The sequence below is a fragment of the Gallinula chloropus genome, assembly GCF_964237585.1.
Source record: "Gallinula chloropus genome assembly, chromosome: 15".
Taxonomy (NCBI): Eukaryota; Metazoa; Chordata; class Aves; order Gruiformes; family Rallidae; genus Gallinula; species Gallinula chloropus.
This window is the reverse complement of record NC_140100.1, coordinates 8,992,531-9,010,183: the sequence shown is the minus strand read 5'-3', so window position 1 is coordinate 9,010,183 and position 17,653 is coordinate 8,992,531. Positions and strand designations below refer to the sequence as shown.

The following is a 17,653-nucleotide window of genomic DNA, read 5'->3' as shown; positions in this document are numbered from 1 at the left end:
CCTGAAGCCTTCTCTTCTCCAGGCTGAACCACCCCAGCTCTCTCAGCCTGTTTCCATAGCAGAAGTGCTCCAGACCTCAGATAATTTTCCTGGCCAACTCTGCACTTGCTCCAACAGCTCCAGGTCCTTCTTGTCCTGGTGACCCCAGAGCAGGATGCAGCACTGCAAGGGGTCTCCCCAGGGCAGAGTAGAGGGGCAGAATCCCCTCCCTTGACCTTCCTGCTGCTGGGGATGCAGCCCAAGACACATTTGGCTTCCTGGGCTGCAACCACACATTGCCAGCTCATGCTGAACTTCTCATCAACCAACACCCTCACGTCCTTCTCAGGGCTGCTCCGTATCCATTCTCTGCCCAGCCTTTCACTGTGCTTAGGATCACCCCAACCCATATGCAGGACCACACCACAGTTATTACAACACTTAAAATGATTTGGTCATACTCCATGGGAGTGCTGATCCAGGTGAGATTTTTTTCCCCTAACAAACCTTGTACATCCTTTCCCTACCCATCAGACCTTTTTTTTTCATAATATAAAAGCCAGCTGATCTTAGTGGTGTTGGAGAAGGATGATGATGCAAGAGGACTTAATTCTGATTGTGGACTCAAGATTGAGTCATGACTGGGTTTGACAGTATTTTTTTAACTGTACATTTTTAAACTATTATACATTATTCTCCAGTCTCTGGGTTCATAGCAACTCACAGAATTTACATACAGTTGTCCTGGTTTCTGCCACAAACGAGGAAGAAAATCTGCAAAGTTCTAAAATAGACTAGAAATATTGGCTAATCTGAAGTGCCACAAAATTCTTAAGAAAAAGCTCCACCACACATCACTTTGGAGGCTTCAGATTTTGCAGCATGTACCATAGGTGACCACGCTGCAGTGGTTATTGGTGGGGCCAGAGACAAGAGTTAGAAGGAATGGCCAAAACCTGCAGTTGCTGGCAGGTCCTCCAAGGCTGGTGGGAAGAAGGGGAGCAGTCATAGAATCATAGAATGGAAGGGACCCCAAGGATCATAAAGTTCCAACTCCCCTGCCACAGGCAGGGCCACCAACCTCAGTTGCTTCCTATGAAACGCTGCCCTTTCCAACAGAGGAGAGATAAGGATATGCTCAAGGGTGCATGTCTATGGGTGCTGCGTGTACATGCAGCCTGACCCACAGCCCACAGGAGTCAAAGTTAAGCTGAGTTTAACAAGAGCTGGCCTAAACTGCTGTTTACCAAACTGACTCAGCAAAACACTTCACCTCCATCCCTCATCAGGGACCCAATCACACACCTAACTTTCAATCTCTGATGCCATCCTGAGCACAGGTGAACTTTGAAGCAGGGCTAATGGAAACTGATCCCAGGAAAGCTGAGTGTACCTGACCCATAGGAGCCTTCTGGGAAACAACGTCTCTGAGGTTAAAAATAAGCACCAGAGCCTTCAGTGACTGTGGCTCTGTTTCTTTGGTGTATTTTGTTTATTGGCTATGTTAGGAGTCACTGCAGACTGCCTTTGACAAACATTTTTGGTTATCAACAAAATCCCAGTAACACTAAGCAGTTGGGATTGTAGCCTTTGAAACTCCTTTTCTAGACAACATTCATCTTCCTAATTAATAATTAATCACGCTGTGTTTTTAAAGAGATTATCAGGTGTGATAGCAGAGTGTGCCTAAGGCAGTGACTTCATTAGCCATACCGAAGAAGTTTACTTTGTAGTTCTCCAGCCTGTCGCAGGGGTAGGTGCCAAAGGGGTCCCTCTTGGGTTAGAAAGTCAAAGAGCAACAATTTGGAGCAGGAAACAATTGGGCTATTATTATTCTTTGGGGTTTTTTTTCTCCCTTTCCCTTCTTAAGGAGCTTTTAAATCATAAATCTTCAGCTGCTCATTGTACAATTTTAAGGCTGGAGTCGGCTTTTCCTACAGAAAGGCCCAATTCTGTGAAGAACAGAGTGCCCTTCCGAGTCAGGCCCGGGACCTTCCTGGGTCGGCGCACGGTTACCATGGCAGGAAGAGTTTACAAACACTGTTCCACCTAACAAGGCTTTGAACTGCGTTTGTGCAGAGAGGCTCTGAGGCGTGCCAAGAGTGTCAGCGGGGCTGGAAACACTGATTTCACCTACAGGACAGTATCTCAAGTACGCTCTCAGCAAGAACTTGCAGCCGATCCTGCCCAGACTGGAACCAGTTTGTGGCCCTGACTTGAAATGTCAACAGCAGCATGAAAGCTAACAGCCCCCCCCCAAGGACTATGGGTCGGTTTTCAGTGTAACCAGACAAGAATAGTGCTGGACAAATAATCATTACCAACTGCTTCTATTTAGTTTTGTCCATGGGGCTGCTCTATGTGATAACTATGGAGTGATTTCTGTGCTACCAATGAAAATGTTGTGCTGCTTTGTCAGTTTTGCTGTCCCCAGTGCCCTGTTTCAGCACTGATGGATACTTTATGCCTCTTCCCATTAAGCTCCTGCTCACCTTTACGAAGTGCTATTAGGATTATTCCCCATGATGAGGAAACAGGGAGGGTGATGTTCTGCACACAGACAGGACTGATAGTACAGGTGAGAATGGAAATCAGACGCCCTGACTCTGCCTCCTCTCTAACCAGCAGGATAATACCAAAGAACACAAATCCCCTGTGACTCAGCACTAATCTACAATTAAATATACTGGGTTTTGAAGTTGAAAACAAAAGTCTAATGTGAAAGTACTTGATACGATGGGTCCAGTTCTCCTTGAATTTTCTCCTGTGGATTATCTTCTATTTTTAGCTCTTTTATTTTTAGGCTGCTGCACGCTATCGCTGGGCAACTCAACCAACTATTAATTAGGGATGTTTTGATTCTCATGCAGTTTTATTTCCTTGCTTTCTGCACCACTTAAACCAAAACTGTCCTCCAAGGAGATGACAGGCACCAGAGAGCACATTTAACAGCCAGTTCCAAGCTGTGCTCTTGGGGTGCAGTGTGGCACTACTATAAACCTTTTGCTGTCCTCTCCTCCCACACCTGCATACGTTTGTGTCTGTGCATGCATTTTTCTTAAGCTGTGTCAAACTTTATGGAGTATTAGGGCCATATGGCAGCAGCTCAGCGAGCTCTCAGTACGCAGCCGAGATGAAAAGGCTCCCCGAGCGCAGCCGGCGGAGTCCCGTGACAATATCCATGTGCCGTCCAGGGTGCACAGTCATGACAAGTAGATCCAAATGATCTGACATGGGGAGGGGTGGGAGCTGGAAAACCCAGCAGGGCTCTTCATGGCTGCAGGTCCTTGCATTTTTGGCAGCTGTGTTAGGGAGTTTCAGAGGTGCTGTGCCACCCAGCCAGGCTCCAAGCTGAACCAGAGAGGGTGGCACACATCAGAACCGCTATTTTTAATACCATTGTCGCTACCTTTCTTCCTCAGTAACCTAGACAACAGGGAAAAACCTCATTTCTTCCCAGTTTCAGAGTGCTACTACACTAGTTTGAACTACTGTTTGAGCTGAAGTCAGTGGCAAAGCACAAGTCAGGAACAAAATCAGCCCCCATTCAACTGGCCTTTCATTTAAAGGGACTTAGACATTTGCTGGGATATTTAACTCCACAAAGCTCACATGCCTTTGCAAGCTACCACTTTAAAACACTAGCTAAAAATATTTGTGTTATCTGCAGTCAGATGAATAAATCCTCCCTACTGCTGGGTACACAGTGTGGCAGTGTACAGTACAACTGCAAATTTATCTGTTTGAAACTGTACATCTGTTATGATTTACCCTTGCCAAAATATAATTCTTTATGGCAACAATTGTTTCATGGTGCTTAAAGTTTTTCACCTCTGTGCCAGGAATCTAGTATGGGATAATTCCATGACCTTGGAATCCAGCAGATAAATTCCACATCTGTCTGGTCTGGGAAAGCCCGAGTCTGTTGTGTGAAAACCAGAGTGGGAAAATAAGACCTGGAAATATCTGAAAATACAGAAACTGCAGGGCTGCTTTGTTTTGGGTTTTTTTTTTTTTTTTAATTGCCACTTTCAAGTGTAGTAAATCAGCCTCACAGAAGCAGTTACTCTCCTTTTGTAAGCAGACATTCACTTCTAATCCTATCGTCAAATTATGGAATATGGTATAAACATTAAAATAATTCTATCTCTGGAAAAAGTCACAGCCTTTAAATATTCCAACTAAATCTTGTTGAAGGGTGCTTGAGATTTAAATGGAAAAGCACCCAGCCTACTGCAAATAAACATCTTCCTCATGCCTGGGAAGATTTAGGATGGCAGAAAAACTGTAGCTGTGCTGGACTCTTGGGGTAATCATAGAATCATGGAACAGTCTGGGTTGGGAGGGACCCCAAGGATCACAGAGTCCCAACCCCCCTGCCACAGGCAGGGCCACCAACCTCCAGGCCTGGATCTACACAAGGCTGCCCAGGGCCCCATCCAACCTGGCCTTGAACACCTCCAGGGACGGGGCATTCACCACCTCTCTGGTCAGCCTGTTCCAGCCTCTCACCACTCTCTCTGTAAAGAACTTCCCCCTAATATCTAATCTATACTTTCCTTCCTTCAGCTTTAATCCGTTCCCCCTTGTCCTGCCATTATCTGCCCTTTGAACAAGCTGATTCCCCTCCTGTTTCTCTGCTCCCTTCAGGGACTGGAAGGCTGCAATGAGGTCCCCCTGCAGCCCTATCTTCTCCAAGCTGAACAAGCCCAGCTCCCTCAGTCTCTTTTTAGGGGAGCTGCTCCAGCCCTCTAATCATCTTCGTGGCCTCCTCTGAACCCTCTGCACTTTGCTCATCAAACTTTTTGACAAAAAAGGACCCTAAACAGCTTTGTGAGCAGTGAACTTAAAAAGCCCTGGCTTCCTGTGCTGCTTCCCTGTGCACACCTCTTATTCTAATAATTTGGGTGGGCTCCTGCTGCAGCCCTGCTCCCCATGGGGCACCGTAGTGTTTTCATGCACACAACCCACAGCTCAAACAACCTGCACCCTACGAGGATCTGCGCAGCACTGGAGACAAGAAGGTGGACAGAAAGCCATGATGGAAAGGTTAAACTAAGAAGAAAGGAGAAAAGGTCAATGTGCTTCATTGACAGAAGGGGGAGACTAAATATTCTCGTCCATACAAACCAGAATGATGTTCCTGGTTTAAAGCAGGAATTGCAGTTCTGGTCGTCACCGAGGCTGGAAGTCTGCCTCTCAAAAGGGTTTCATGCTTGTGCTTAACTCTGCAAACCCTGAAGGTGCTGATTCTCTTATAGGTTAGGTCATTCTGCAGGCCAGTATGCTTAGGAGATTGTATCTCAAAGAATCACAGAGTTTCAGGGGTTAGAAAGGACCTCCAGAGCTCATCAAATCCACCCCCCCTGCCAAAGCAGGGGCCCTAGGACAGGTCACACAGGTGAGCATCCAGACAGGGCTGGAATATCTCCAGAAAAGGAGACACCACACACCCCTGGGCAGCCTGTCCCAGGGCTCCCTCACCCTCACTGGGAAGAGGTTCTTCAGTAAATTGGTGTGGAACTTCCTGTGCTCCAACCTGAGGCCATTGCCCCTTGTCCTGTCCCCACAGTCACTGAGAAGAGACTGACCATTTCCCCCTGTGTCCCAGATATTGACAAACATTAATAAGATCCCCTCTCAGTCTTCTTTTCTCCAGGCTGAACAGCCCCAGCTCACTCAGCCTATCCTCACAGGGGAGATGCTCCAGGCCTTTAATCATCTCCATAGCCCTTCACTGAACTCTCATTGCAGGACAATCAGAAATGAACCGTTAATTTATGAAGCTCATAGAAAACTGTGCAAAGAATTTAATGTCCAGGTGAGATCTACATGTCTTAAAGAAGCTTTTATCACAAGATCCCACTTGGAGCCAGTATTTGTGATGCTGGTACCCTAAAGCTTTGTAAATTGGTAACTGATTTGACTGAGGCACGTCACGAATGACCATGGTTTATAATAACTGAGTACCTCACCCCAAAATCACCTGGCAAAGCTTAGCTTTGCAGTAGTTGCACACAGAGTACTACAAAGGAACACTGCATCCTGGTGAACCACTTTTTGTATCTACAGCAGCCAATTTTTTTGGCTGCATTTAGAAGTGGTTTGGATTATAAGGCCACAAGCATTAAAAAAACATATATATAAAAACGCTAATTACTTTTCAACATATTGTGACAACAAAGCAGCCAAAACTACTTCCATCCAGTTTGGAGAATAATGTGTTCCTGGCGGCTTGCATCAGTTCAAAGATGTAAAACTCCTGTGGAATCAGGTTTGAAATACAAAGCTCAAGCTAAACCTGAGCAGGTACTAATGCTGAGCACAACAGGCAGTTGACTTTGGATGTTCACTCTTTAATGCAGAAAAATATTGGCAATTTCCAAGCTGTGTAACTACGTTGGATTTCTAGCAGGACAGTGAGGTGAGCAGATACTTTATGGTTATTATGCAGTATGCAGTGTTAATACTTTTCTACCCATTCAAGTCTTAACAGCTGTTCCACCAAGAGAGGGAAATAAAGGCCCTTGGCAATTCTTTAAGCAAGCTGCCAATATTCCACATGGGATTGGATGACTAAGAAAATCAGGTTTTCCTAGTTTCACAGTTCTGCAGGGAGTAACAGTTCACCTAGTAACACCAATAGAAATAATAAAAAAAAATCTTACATACTAAGTATCTTGTTAATGACAAGAAATCCCTTTCTAGTATTATTCTCTCTTATTCTGACACTATTGCTTTGAAGGGACACTGCTTGTCACATAAGGGTCCCATAATGTCATATACAGGTGCAGTTATTTGCACTGACAATTTTGGAACATCAGAAGAGAAATGGTGTTCCTAAGTCAATCTGTGCTTCAGCACCAGCACCCAACAGTCACACAGAAAGGAAGAATGGATTTTTAATTGTCAGATATTGGTTATGAACCAAATTCTGTCTGCCTTGAATAGAGGCACCTGTCCAAAAATTTGCAGATTAGGAGCAAAAGAAAACTTGTTGGCAGTGGGTGCTATAAACCCCTTTATCCCTTGAGCAGGGCAGGGTCTCTCCCCTCCTAAATCTCATCAGCCTGACAGAGCCGGAGACATACAAACAACAGAATCCCAAGGGAACACAGTGACAGCAGCCTCCTTACATCCATGTGACCCACCTTATCCCACAGCAAGGGACTGACAGGGCCTCCTAGCTCCTGTGCCACCATGCCTTGCTGTGGGTCATGGATCATGGGGTCTAGCATGTGCACTTCAACTGTCACAGCACAGCCCTAAGGCTGTCAATCCCAGTCCATGCATATGTGTAGGAACACTCCCACCTGGCACTGAGAAGCTCCTACTTCAATGCATATACAACCATATCCTAATGCTGCCTTGTTATTCTTAGTCTCAGGCTCTAATACCTCCTTATAACTTGTTACATCACAATGCCTCAGTATTTGTGTGAGATATCAGGGATCCAAATATTTATGTCAGGGAGGCAGGAAAAACTCCATCAGCATCTGTTTGCAGAAGTGAGATGGTAGAACTGAAGTGTCAGATAATCTCCCAAAAACATGTCAGCATTTTCAGCTGCCTGACAGAACTATCTGCCTGTGTGAAAGTAAACAAGAAAATGGCTCAGCCATTTGGACTGAGTTTAAGGCAAAACAAAGAACAAATGATCCATTTTCAGAGCAGTTCTCCTGCTCCAGTTTACAGATGTTCACTTGTGATTTCCCCTGCGAATCCCTTTGGGCACAAGTACCAATGCACAGCGTGGCTGGCCAGCCTGGTTAAAGCACTGAGAAGTTAAACAAAAATCTCATGTAGAAACAGTGAAGACAGTAGACACACCTCAAAACTCCTCCGTATCCTCAACTTACTGGAAATCAGGGATTGCCCCACTGAAGACATTTCCACAGAACTCTCTAATTCATTTGAATTTTGAGCAATTCTTCTGGTTTGAGTGGAGTTCAGATTTATGATGAAGTGAGTGATTAAGCTGAACCTAAATGTCTTGAATAAAAGGCCTTGATCTTTACCAGGAAATGACATCTTATCAGGATGCCAATCTTACCTCTGTAATAATGAAGAAATCATCACCAGGCTCTCCTTGCACAACAATTTTTTCCCCATCTTCAAACTGGACGGGTTCCAGTGCATCAGCCACCGTCAGCCGCTCCCATTTGTCCAGGGACTCTAAAATATTGGAGATCATAAAACTTTATTATAAAAAGACCCTAGCTTTGGCTGAAGATCTGTATCTAAACTGACAGCTCTGCTATGCTCTGGTTCGGTTCGAAAAGAAACATTTCTTTCATCCAGACTCTTTGCACAAACCTCCAGTTAGGAAACATGAATGTATTTATTCATTGTGTCTTAAACTTTAGTAATCACCCAGATAATCATCTTAACAGTTGGACAAGGAAAAATTGGCTCTGGTTCCCTCTGCCTGCGATCTGATCTGTGCCGCCCTGGTGCTGCAGTGACCGGAGCAGCCTGGGAGCTGTTTGGAGATACCAGCGATATGGGAGTACCCAGATCCTCTTCTACATCCCACACTAGATGTCAGAACAAGTCCTACTGTCTTCTCATGGGGGTTGCTCTCAGCTGGTTACTGCCAGCCTGCTAGAGAAATGATGCCAAAGTGCTGACCTAAAAGATGACTCTTCCCCCAAGGGTGAGACCACAAACCGCTGAAGCCAACAGCAAGACCCTCGCAGCAGACCCCAAGCGTGGAGGCTCAGGATGGCTGCTTGAAGCGGTACCTCTGGTTTATTTGCCAGCAGGATGGTTTAATGGTTTATAAAGTGTTTTTCTTCTCATTCCTCCCACTCAGGGAGAAAAGTTAGAAAGCTTCAAAGTAAACATCAATGTTTTATGAGGAATGGAGCTAGTACAGCCTGCTTCCTGCGACTCACTGTCCTTATCACCCACCTGCAGCTGCCACAAATCCCTCACCATACCTACGAGGAAAAGACAGCCCAGCAGCTGGGCCAGGGCTGCCTTCCTCCTCCTGCCCATCAGGGAAGAATCACACCTGTCCTGGGGAGAGGAGGGGTGCTAACTCCAGTCTCTCTCCTCTACTACTTGCAGGAGAATTCAAGGTAATGAGTTGTACTTGAACTTCAGCACTTTTAAAAGTTTAAAAGTTATTGAGAGAACAGATAATCCAATGATATAACCTTCACTGCCTCAAAAAGCTGGGCAGGTACTAGAGCTCTGCTGAATCTTACTAATTGAACTAATCTGTCAAGACACATATGATGCCAAGATTAGAGCTGGGACTCTGTTTTCCCCACTTAGAAGGAATAGAAGGGTTAAAGAGTTGCTCTTTCCAAGTTAAAAAGCATTTTGGCTGAGCTCAGAAGTACACACTGAGCCTGGTAACAAAACCAGATTAAAGGGATTGGTGCACCAGAGGTAAGTTTTGAGTTGCCTGGCACACACCCCTCTGCTTATTTTCATACCACTTGCTGTTGCTGTTTGGGAAGTGATAATTTCTATTACTCTCCCCTCCTATCATCAGTAATCCACTTCCTTTCCTGCTCATGACCTTTGTTGCAGAAGCATTAATATCAAAGGCCAAGCCCATATTGTCAATGCCACATTCAAAAAGTGCTCTGTTTGACTAAAAATAAGTATAAAACTCTTTCACACAGACCAGAGGAGGCTTTTTCATTAAAAAAAAAAAAAGAACTCAGTAATTAACAATGAAAAGAGAGAGTCTCTTGAAACTTCTTCAGATGGCTTTATGCAAAATTCAAAGCTAATTCTAGCTGCAGTCACGAAGTGTCTCCTTTTATCTAAGGAAATTGTACCACTACAAATTCCTCAGTTAATGGTTCCTGGAAGAGAGCACCATCTAGAAGATTGCACCTGATCCAACTCCTGAAGCTGAAGTTGCAGAGTTGAAGTTAAGCATTAAATAAAGTAGACCACATGCAATGTTTTTTTCAGTTTCTGAATTCATAGAATCACAGACTGGTCTGGGTTGGGAGGGACCCCAAGGATCACACAGTTCCAACCCCCCTGCCACAGGCAGGACCACCAACCTCCAGGCCTGGATCTTCACAAGGCTGCCCAGGGCCCATCCAACCTGGCCTTGAAAACCTCCAGGGACGGGGCACCCACCCCCTCTCTGGGCAGCCTGTTCCAGCCTCTCACCACTCTTTCTGTACAAAACTTCCCCCTAATATATCATCTAACCCTTCTCTCCTTAGTCCATTCCCCCTTGTCATACCATTGTCTACCCTTTTAAAAAGTTGATTCCCCTCCTGTTTGTATGTACCAATTCATGGCTTTGTATTTAACTGAACTCTGCAGGAAAGATTTTAAACATCTAGTTTTCTCCTACCTTGGTCAATACATTTAAGCAGCTACCAATAATCTAAAAAAACCCTCAGATTAAAGCAAATCATAATAATAATTGCTCCAATTGCTCCATATGTGTTGAAAAACACATATGTAAGAAGCAGGTAGAGGATTTTCCACCACAAAACCACCAAGTTCTGATCACATTAAGGCATGAAGTTGACTTCTTGGTGCTGTGCTGAGATTTCTAAACCACCTTTTTGTTTCCCAGCTGTCACCTACTTTTTGGATGTGTGAAACAGATCCTTACACGCTTCACTTCAATTCTCGATGCTCTTGAAATGAGGAGTTATTTTGTCTGGTGCTTTTTTGTACTTTAAAAAGGTTCAAATCTTGAAGCCCTACCTCTTTTTTTTTTTTTTTTTTTGCTGAGATTGAAAAGCCATACTACAACCTAGGATATAATTACATTGCAAACCACATGTTTAAGGAAGAGCATCTCTGAATAACCTTTCTACTCCGAAATTGTTTTGAGATGTCTCATTGTTGTAATTGCTTCTCATTAGCACAGGTACAGAGAAGCCTTTTTTCTTTAAATACTCACTGTAATTTGGTGCAATTTGTGCTCCTAATTTAGAAAGATTTAAATTAAACATAAAATAAGGCGTTTAAGTGATTGAAAACTTCATTAATAAGTGAGCAACATACTTGGCCTTCCTTTAAGCACATAAATGTAATTGAAAACTTCGTGCATCGCACCTCTCAGAAGTTCAAGTACATTTTCCCTCAGACTCTCATATTTTAGGTAAATAAGCTCAAATGGCAAAGGATTACCATAAACAAGAAAAGAAAATTGTTTAACTAGAAATATAAGTATTTTAATTACAGAACAAATTAATCCTGTACTGTTGTGGTTAGGTTTTTTTCTAGCCAGCCCCAGCAGAAACATGATGTTTCTCCTACAGCGCCAACATTTTATTGTACTGTCTAACACTGTCCTCCTTATTAGAGGCTTTTGTTCTCCTAATGGTGATTGATTGGTTGGGCATTATGGGTTTGTTGTTTTTCCTACTGAAGGCCATCAAGAACATGTCCACATTTTGTGGCTATCACATTAATCAAAGGGCAACAAAATCCAAGGACAAGAAGCTAACCAGATGTTTTAAGAATGTGAGATGGGGGCTGTAAAATACACAGAAGAGGAAAAAAAAAACCCAGTCAGTTTTGATTTGTGAGGTTAGTTTGTTTCATGGGCAGAAATATGGTATTCTTAGAAGAAAAAGCTTCTCCCCTGTCACCTGGAAGGAAGCTACAAGGAGTTATGAGAACTTCACATCTCTGCACTGCTTCCTCCTGTTGTCCAGAAGATCTCTACTGCAATAGCAGCCAAAGGGTTACGGTGCCTGCTCCCATATTTAAGGAGAGCTTTGCCTTCAAACAAACGTTCAGTGCTTATTAAAGAATGGGAAAAACAAGTGCTAAAAAGGGCCCTTTGCACTTTCATTCCTTCGGAAACCACACAACCGTGAGACCTTCTGTTTGACCACCACCGCTTTCATCGTGCCATCAAAGACCAAAATTCATTCCACCAACACGTACAACAGAGGAACTAACAGGAAAGTCCAAAGGGCAACTGACCCAAAATGGAGACCTTGCTCAGGAATTCTTCATACATCTTCCTCTTTCTCAGCGTGCTGCCCTGTTATTAAAGGAGAGAGAAAAAGGAGGTAGAACATTACACAAAGTATTTTTGTGATTTCTTCCTACAGCTGCTCAGGGCTTTTTTTTTTTTTTCCTCCCCTTCCAAATCTTAAGCATAGCCAGTATAAACAGCCCAAGGCAAATGTTTCCTCATAAAATGTCTGGGCAAGTTGTATTGCTGATAAGCGAAGACAGAAGGAATCAAATTCAATCCTGGTGTAATTTCACTGACTTCACTGGTGTTACTGGACACCGCAGATGAATTGTATCCATTATTTACAGGCACTCATTTTAAAGCCAGAGCTTCATCAATTAACTGTTTAGCTAATTCAATATGTATCTTGTTACCAATGAGGCCCTGCTGGAAGGGAATCTGCAATTACAAAGTAGGATAAAACTTAAAATGCCCCCCTCCCGGGTCCCATCTTTTTAGGTTAAAACCTCTTTAACGCCGGGACTGTTCCCCTGTAAGCCTGGTTTGTACTCTGCATAGTGCTGGATGTACTGTTACTGCTGAGAAACCTGTTCATATTATTATTGTAAGGAGATTTAAGTGTTTTGGAGCAGACAATCCATCACTGTATGTGCAGCCACCAGCACAGTCATTCCCACTCTCCTAAGATTTTATTGTGTGATAAATTACTAAGAAGAAACCTTCTGCTTACACAGTGTTTGATCACTGCAGACAGAACCTGTAAGTAGCCATTCCAGCACACACACTTCAGGTACGAATAAATATGACAGAGTTTTACCAATACAAAAACACTTAATTCATCCTTAATTCCTTCTACAGGGACACAAATGACTTAAAATCTTTCCCAGTGTCAAAGAGGAGCTCCAGATTCTTCCTTGGTACTGCGTAGTTTATTCCGCTGCTATATGACAGCTCACATCGTTTCTGCCTGGGTGGATTCCCCGTGGATGTCAAAGGCTGCCTGGTACCCGCTAGTCAAATCTACAAGGCAGGAGTGCAGCTTAAAGATGACACACTCATCTTCTGAAGAAAGGGGAAATAAAGATGGCATTTACTTATGAGCTGGGCAGAAAAGAAGCAAATGTCAGTGTCTGCCGCAGAAAAAGCCACTTCTCTTTTCCTCCTTTTCCAAGTGAGCACTGGTAAGTGCTGGAACCAGAGGTAGAAAGTGGGGATAGACAAAGGAAAAGGAGAAGAAACAGTCCAACCCCTGCTGCCAAAGGATCCAGAAAGTCATGAGAACAGGAAAGGGTGGTCTGCTAAAGTGTAATGATACAGCTGAGAATTAAATATTGTCCCTCTTCCTCCACACGTTGTGCAGGTGGGGCTTGATCCCACGATCACCAAAGCAGTAGGAAGCCTTCCACCAACATCAACAGGCTTTGGCATCAGCAGAAGCTGCTGGGTGCTCCCCTCTGGGGACAGTTCCCACTTGCACCCCTTTGCCAGGGCCACCCCTGCTCCAAAACAGCAGCAGCAACCTCAGGAGCTGCCCCCCTTTCCCAAGTATCTCTGGGTCAGCAGCAGCATCAGCTACTGAGGTCTCCCACTCCAAACCCCGTTCATAATTTCCGAGTCTGGTGCTGACAGTTCGCCTCTCAGCGATAGCATCGCTAACCCTCGTCTGACCCCTCTGTCTGACAAACCTGGTTCTCAACCTCAGGGGCCCCTGAGAGCATTTGAAGTGCCAGAAAGAAAGGAAAAAAAAAAAGAGAACAAAAAAAACTTCAAACAGAGGAGGCTCTGCAAACCACGCCAGGTCCTGACAGCTTGCTGCGAGACAAAGAATGGAAATCTGGATGCTGTGCAGTTGTTGCTTTCCTCCCTGCAATCCAGTGGAAACAAGACCAGCAAAATTGACAGCTGTGGAAAAGCAGATTGGTGGTTTAGTTTGATGGGCTGGGGCACCCAGGGACAGATGTGGAAAATGCTTTTTAAATGACTTGTGGACAGAGATGAATTTTAAGAAGCAGTAATCAGCAGCCGTAAGTGACGCCTGACCACAGCTTCGAGTATTTAGAGACACAGACAAGACCCAGGAAGGCAAGAATTGCAGGCATCCCACCTGGCCTGGAGAGCCAGAGCCCATCACATCCTACAGGAAACTGGGTGGGTTGGTTCTTGGCTAAACTAAGCCAGGGCAGCCGTACAGAATCCACCATGAAGACAAGTGCAAAAGCAAAGCCAAAGCGGAAAGAATTAATTAAATATTCTATTACCATTTTTTGTGTTATGACAGTATCTTCAGTGGGACTCTAGTTAATGTCCTGTGTCTCAGAATGATGCCACAAAGGTAAATGAAAACAACAGCCTCTGGAAGAATTGGTGGTTGAGGCTTATTTCGCAGCGCACACAAGGTGGCCCAACTGATGGCTCACCACCCAACCTGACTTGCTGCTCAGTGGAACGATTTCCATGGATCTTCTAGATGCAGCAACAAATCACAATAATGATATCTGCAGACTAGGAGATACTATGAAAGCTTGCCAGGACAGGAAAGAAACAAGAAGGAACCTGGAGACATTCGAAATGGACATAGAAAATAACAGAATGAGCTTCTGGTTGGAAAATACAGGTAAAAAAATGCAAGGGGGGGGGGTAAATCCATGCAGAGATGTTTGACAACTGGAAGACAACTGGAAAGTTGTAAAGCTGAAAGAGATTTACTAACAGTAGGTGAGACCTGGTTTGCAACATCATACTGCAACAAAAACACAGCCAAGGCTATTTTGATCTGTATACTCAAAGACATCACCCAGGAATGAAGTTTAGAGGCTCCATCTCCACAGCTCAGATGTGATGGTGCCTGGCATACTACCCTCTTGTCTCAGTACCTCTTCTCCAGAAAAGAGCCCAAGCCAAAGAGAGCCTGAAGAAATGCTGAAACACTTGGTGAGAGCCGATAAGGAAGGAGCAAAAAATTCAGCCTAAGTCAGCTCACACTGGGAGCATGTCATGCTTATAGCTAGCACACATTGTTGCAAGGGTTTTAAGTAGACAGTGATAATCATCAACAGATATATGACAGAAAGAGAGGGCAATTTAGTACAGCATTACTTGACATAAAGTAAGGAGAGAAAATTAAGAAAATCTAATTTAAGATCAATATTTAAAAAAAAAAGTTTTCCCAACATAGGAATTCTTCTCTTGCAGAAAAGTTTCCCAAGGGAAGCAGCAGAAATTGTACTGCTTGAGCCAGATAAAAACAATAGTAAATGTACATGAATAATTCCGTGCTGGCAGGGCTCTTGACGGCATGTTTGAAAAAGTCTTCATTAATTCTGATTTTTCTAACCTATTAATATCTTGTTTCAATAGTCACTGCTTCTCCCTCTCCCCCCTTCCCTTTGTTCACTTTCTCCCTGGTTCTGAGCTGTCAAGCATAAGCTCATCTTCTTAAAGGCAGTGGTTCCCACTAACTAGGAAGCCTCGTTAATATTCTAAGCTGCAATGCTCCTCCCTGAAACAGTCCCAAGGAGAACCGAGATAACTCGCGTTTCCCGAATCCAGCCAGCAAAAGGCTCCAAGCCAGTTCTAGGACCACTTGCAAATGGAGCAAGCCCTAAGCCAAGCTTAAGCAGCCCACAGGCTAAGTTGAGGGGAAGAACAAGAGCTCCAGATACTATAACAGATCTCAAATAAGACTGCTGCATCCCTTTTCCAACTGCCCTTTCTCCGCTTTTCCTGGTTTCTTCCAATTTTTATTCCCATCACTCAAGTTTAATCTCTGCCTTTCTTCCCCTCTGCCCCTCTGGCTCTGTCCCTCCACCACTCTTCATGTCTTCTTTCTTCCTTCATTTTCTGAGGTGGAGTTGATCAGGTCTTTCCAAGAATTCCCCACCTTCAGTGAGAAGGCCAAACAAATGGCTACCAGAAGGAAAAGCATGGCTTGAGTTTCATATAAAAAGAGTTATCCTGGCAGGAGGTGCCAGAATGGCCTTTGGGACTGCTCCAATCCCATTTAATCCCTGCCTAAACCTGATATTGAAAGATGCTTTGGGTGTACATACTTGCAGGAACATGAAAGAGTCACCATGCACACTGGCCATGAAAACAGAACAGCCCACAAGATCCCAGTGCTGTGTTCCACAGATGTCCTATGGATTGCAGGGTTTGGAGTTGCTATATTTTTTTGGCCACTACACAACCTACATTTTATGGCAACACAAAGTCCTCCTGACTTTATTTTATCTGTGTAGAAAAAGAGACTTGATTAAAGAACTTCTCCTCAGGTTCTAAAGCTGTGAAGTGACGGTGAGCCAGAGCCACATAAATTAAATTAACCTTAACTTTAGGAACTGACTAACCTTGATTTGTCATGACTGACATCCTAATATTACAACTCACTTTCAGTGAGCAAAGTTTGCCTAACAGGCAAAAAGTATTGTATCCCATGCAACTCATTCCCAGAGCCAGGTATCTCCATGGACCCTGGGAACCAGAGGATAGTTAGATTAGACCGAATCAAGCCTTCTTAAAGGAGAAATTACAAGAAATTAATACTTCAAATTTCCTCAGTCTGGGAACTGAATTGTCTGGGGGATCAATGTGATGTTGGGATACAGACATTTGCTTCTCTGGTATTTGTGGTATTTGCTATATTTAGAATACAAATATTGTACTACCCTGGGATGTTCCCCGCTCCACGATGCTCTTGAATCCTAATTGCAAAAGAAGAGACCAGCAACATTTCAGCAGCCTAACTGCATGAGAATCTGGTGGCAAAAAAGTCCGTTGCTTCTCTCCCAGAAGAATGTAAGTAAATAAATACTGGATATATACATAAATACGTGTGTGCACTCGTGTGTGGGTACACTGAGTACATATGCATAAAAATACTGCGAGAGTGAAAAGTATGCGACTCAGAAAAGATAATTTTATGAAATAAATGGAGCACACAGATGGACAGATAATTTGTGAGTGTACTGAAGGGGGAACATGCTGAAATGTTGTTTTGTAATCCATCTTGTACAATGAATTTCATGGTATAATACTTTGTCAAGGACTGCAGCAAAAGCCAAGTGATTTCACTGCAAGTCCTGACCCAAAAAAAACCCCACCAAATAAACCTGCACCTATCCCAACATTTGCAATCATCACAGCTGCTAAAACAAACTTGGATGTGACCTTCAAGCCATCAGGGTACCTAATCTGAGACAATGAAATACAAATAAATATAACTGTTTTTAAAAAGCCTCTTTTGGGACACGCTAAATAATAAATGGATGACAAGTGTAACTAAAAGCCAGCAGGAACTTCTTCCATCAGGCTTTGTCCATCCAAAAAACCTGAAAACCCCAAACTCCCAAACCTTCAGAGATGCATTTTATTCATACCATAATCAGGATCAAGGAGACACCTCAGTGAGGAGAACAGTGCTAAGCAAAAATAAAACCCTAGAAATTACTAAACACAAAGCAAAAGACCCAAAGGAGAAACAATGCAGAGACTCAAGTGTCTCCTGACAGACTAAAACCTTTCTGGTGAGCATGGACATGGGGACATGATTTGCAAATAAATATTTACAACTGGAATAAAATTTCAGCACTAGCCTGAGAAAACATGGGGCTGGTCATGGCTGGGAAGGAATGCAGACAGAAGAAAAAACTACCTCGGGTTATGGAGGAGCCTTATCTGACTACAGAAAAAAAATGGAGCTTTGGGGGAAAATAGGTCACTGATCCCATGGACAGAAAAGATGTGCAAACA

At 43.8% G+C, this 17,653-nt stretch overlaps 1 protein-coding gene across 1 annotated transcript in view; it reads right to left on the bottom strand.

The window, feature by feature from the left end:
• The window catches only part of PRKAR1B (protein kinase cAMP-dependent type I regulatory subunit beta), a gene marked incomplete at its 3' end in the record, with an annotated part of 101,815 nt that overhangs the window by 12,585 nt on the left and 71,577 nt on the right, over positions 1–17,653 (bottom strand). Inside the window, exons 8-9 of the mRNA XM_084270849.1 lie at positions 11,908–11,968; positions 8,033–8,154 (exon numbers count right to left, since the gene is read on the bottom strand). Coding sequence (XP_084126975.1) covers positions 8,033–8,154; positions 11,908–11,968 — 183 coding nt within the window. The remainder of the gene's footprint in view (positions 1–8,032; positions 8,155–11,907; positions 11,969–17,653) is intronic.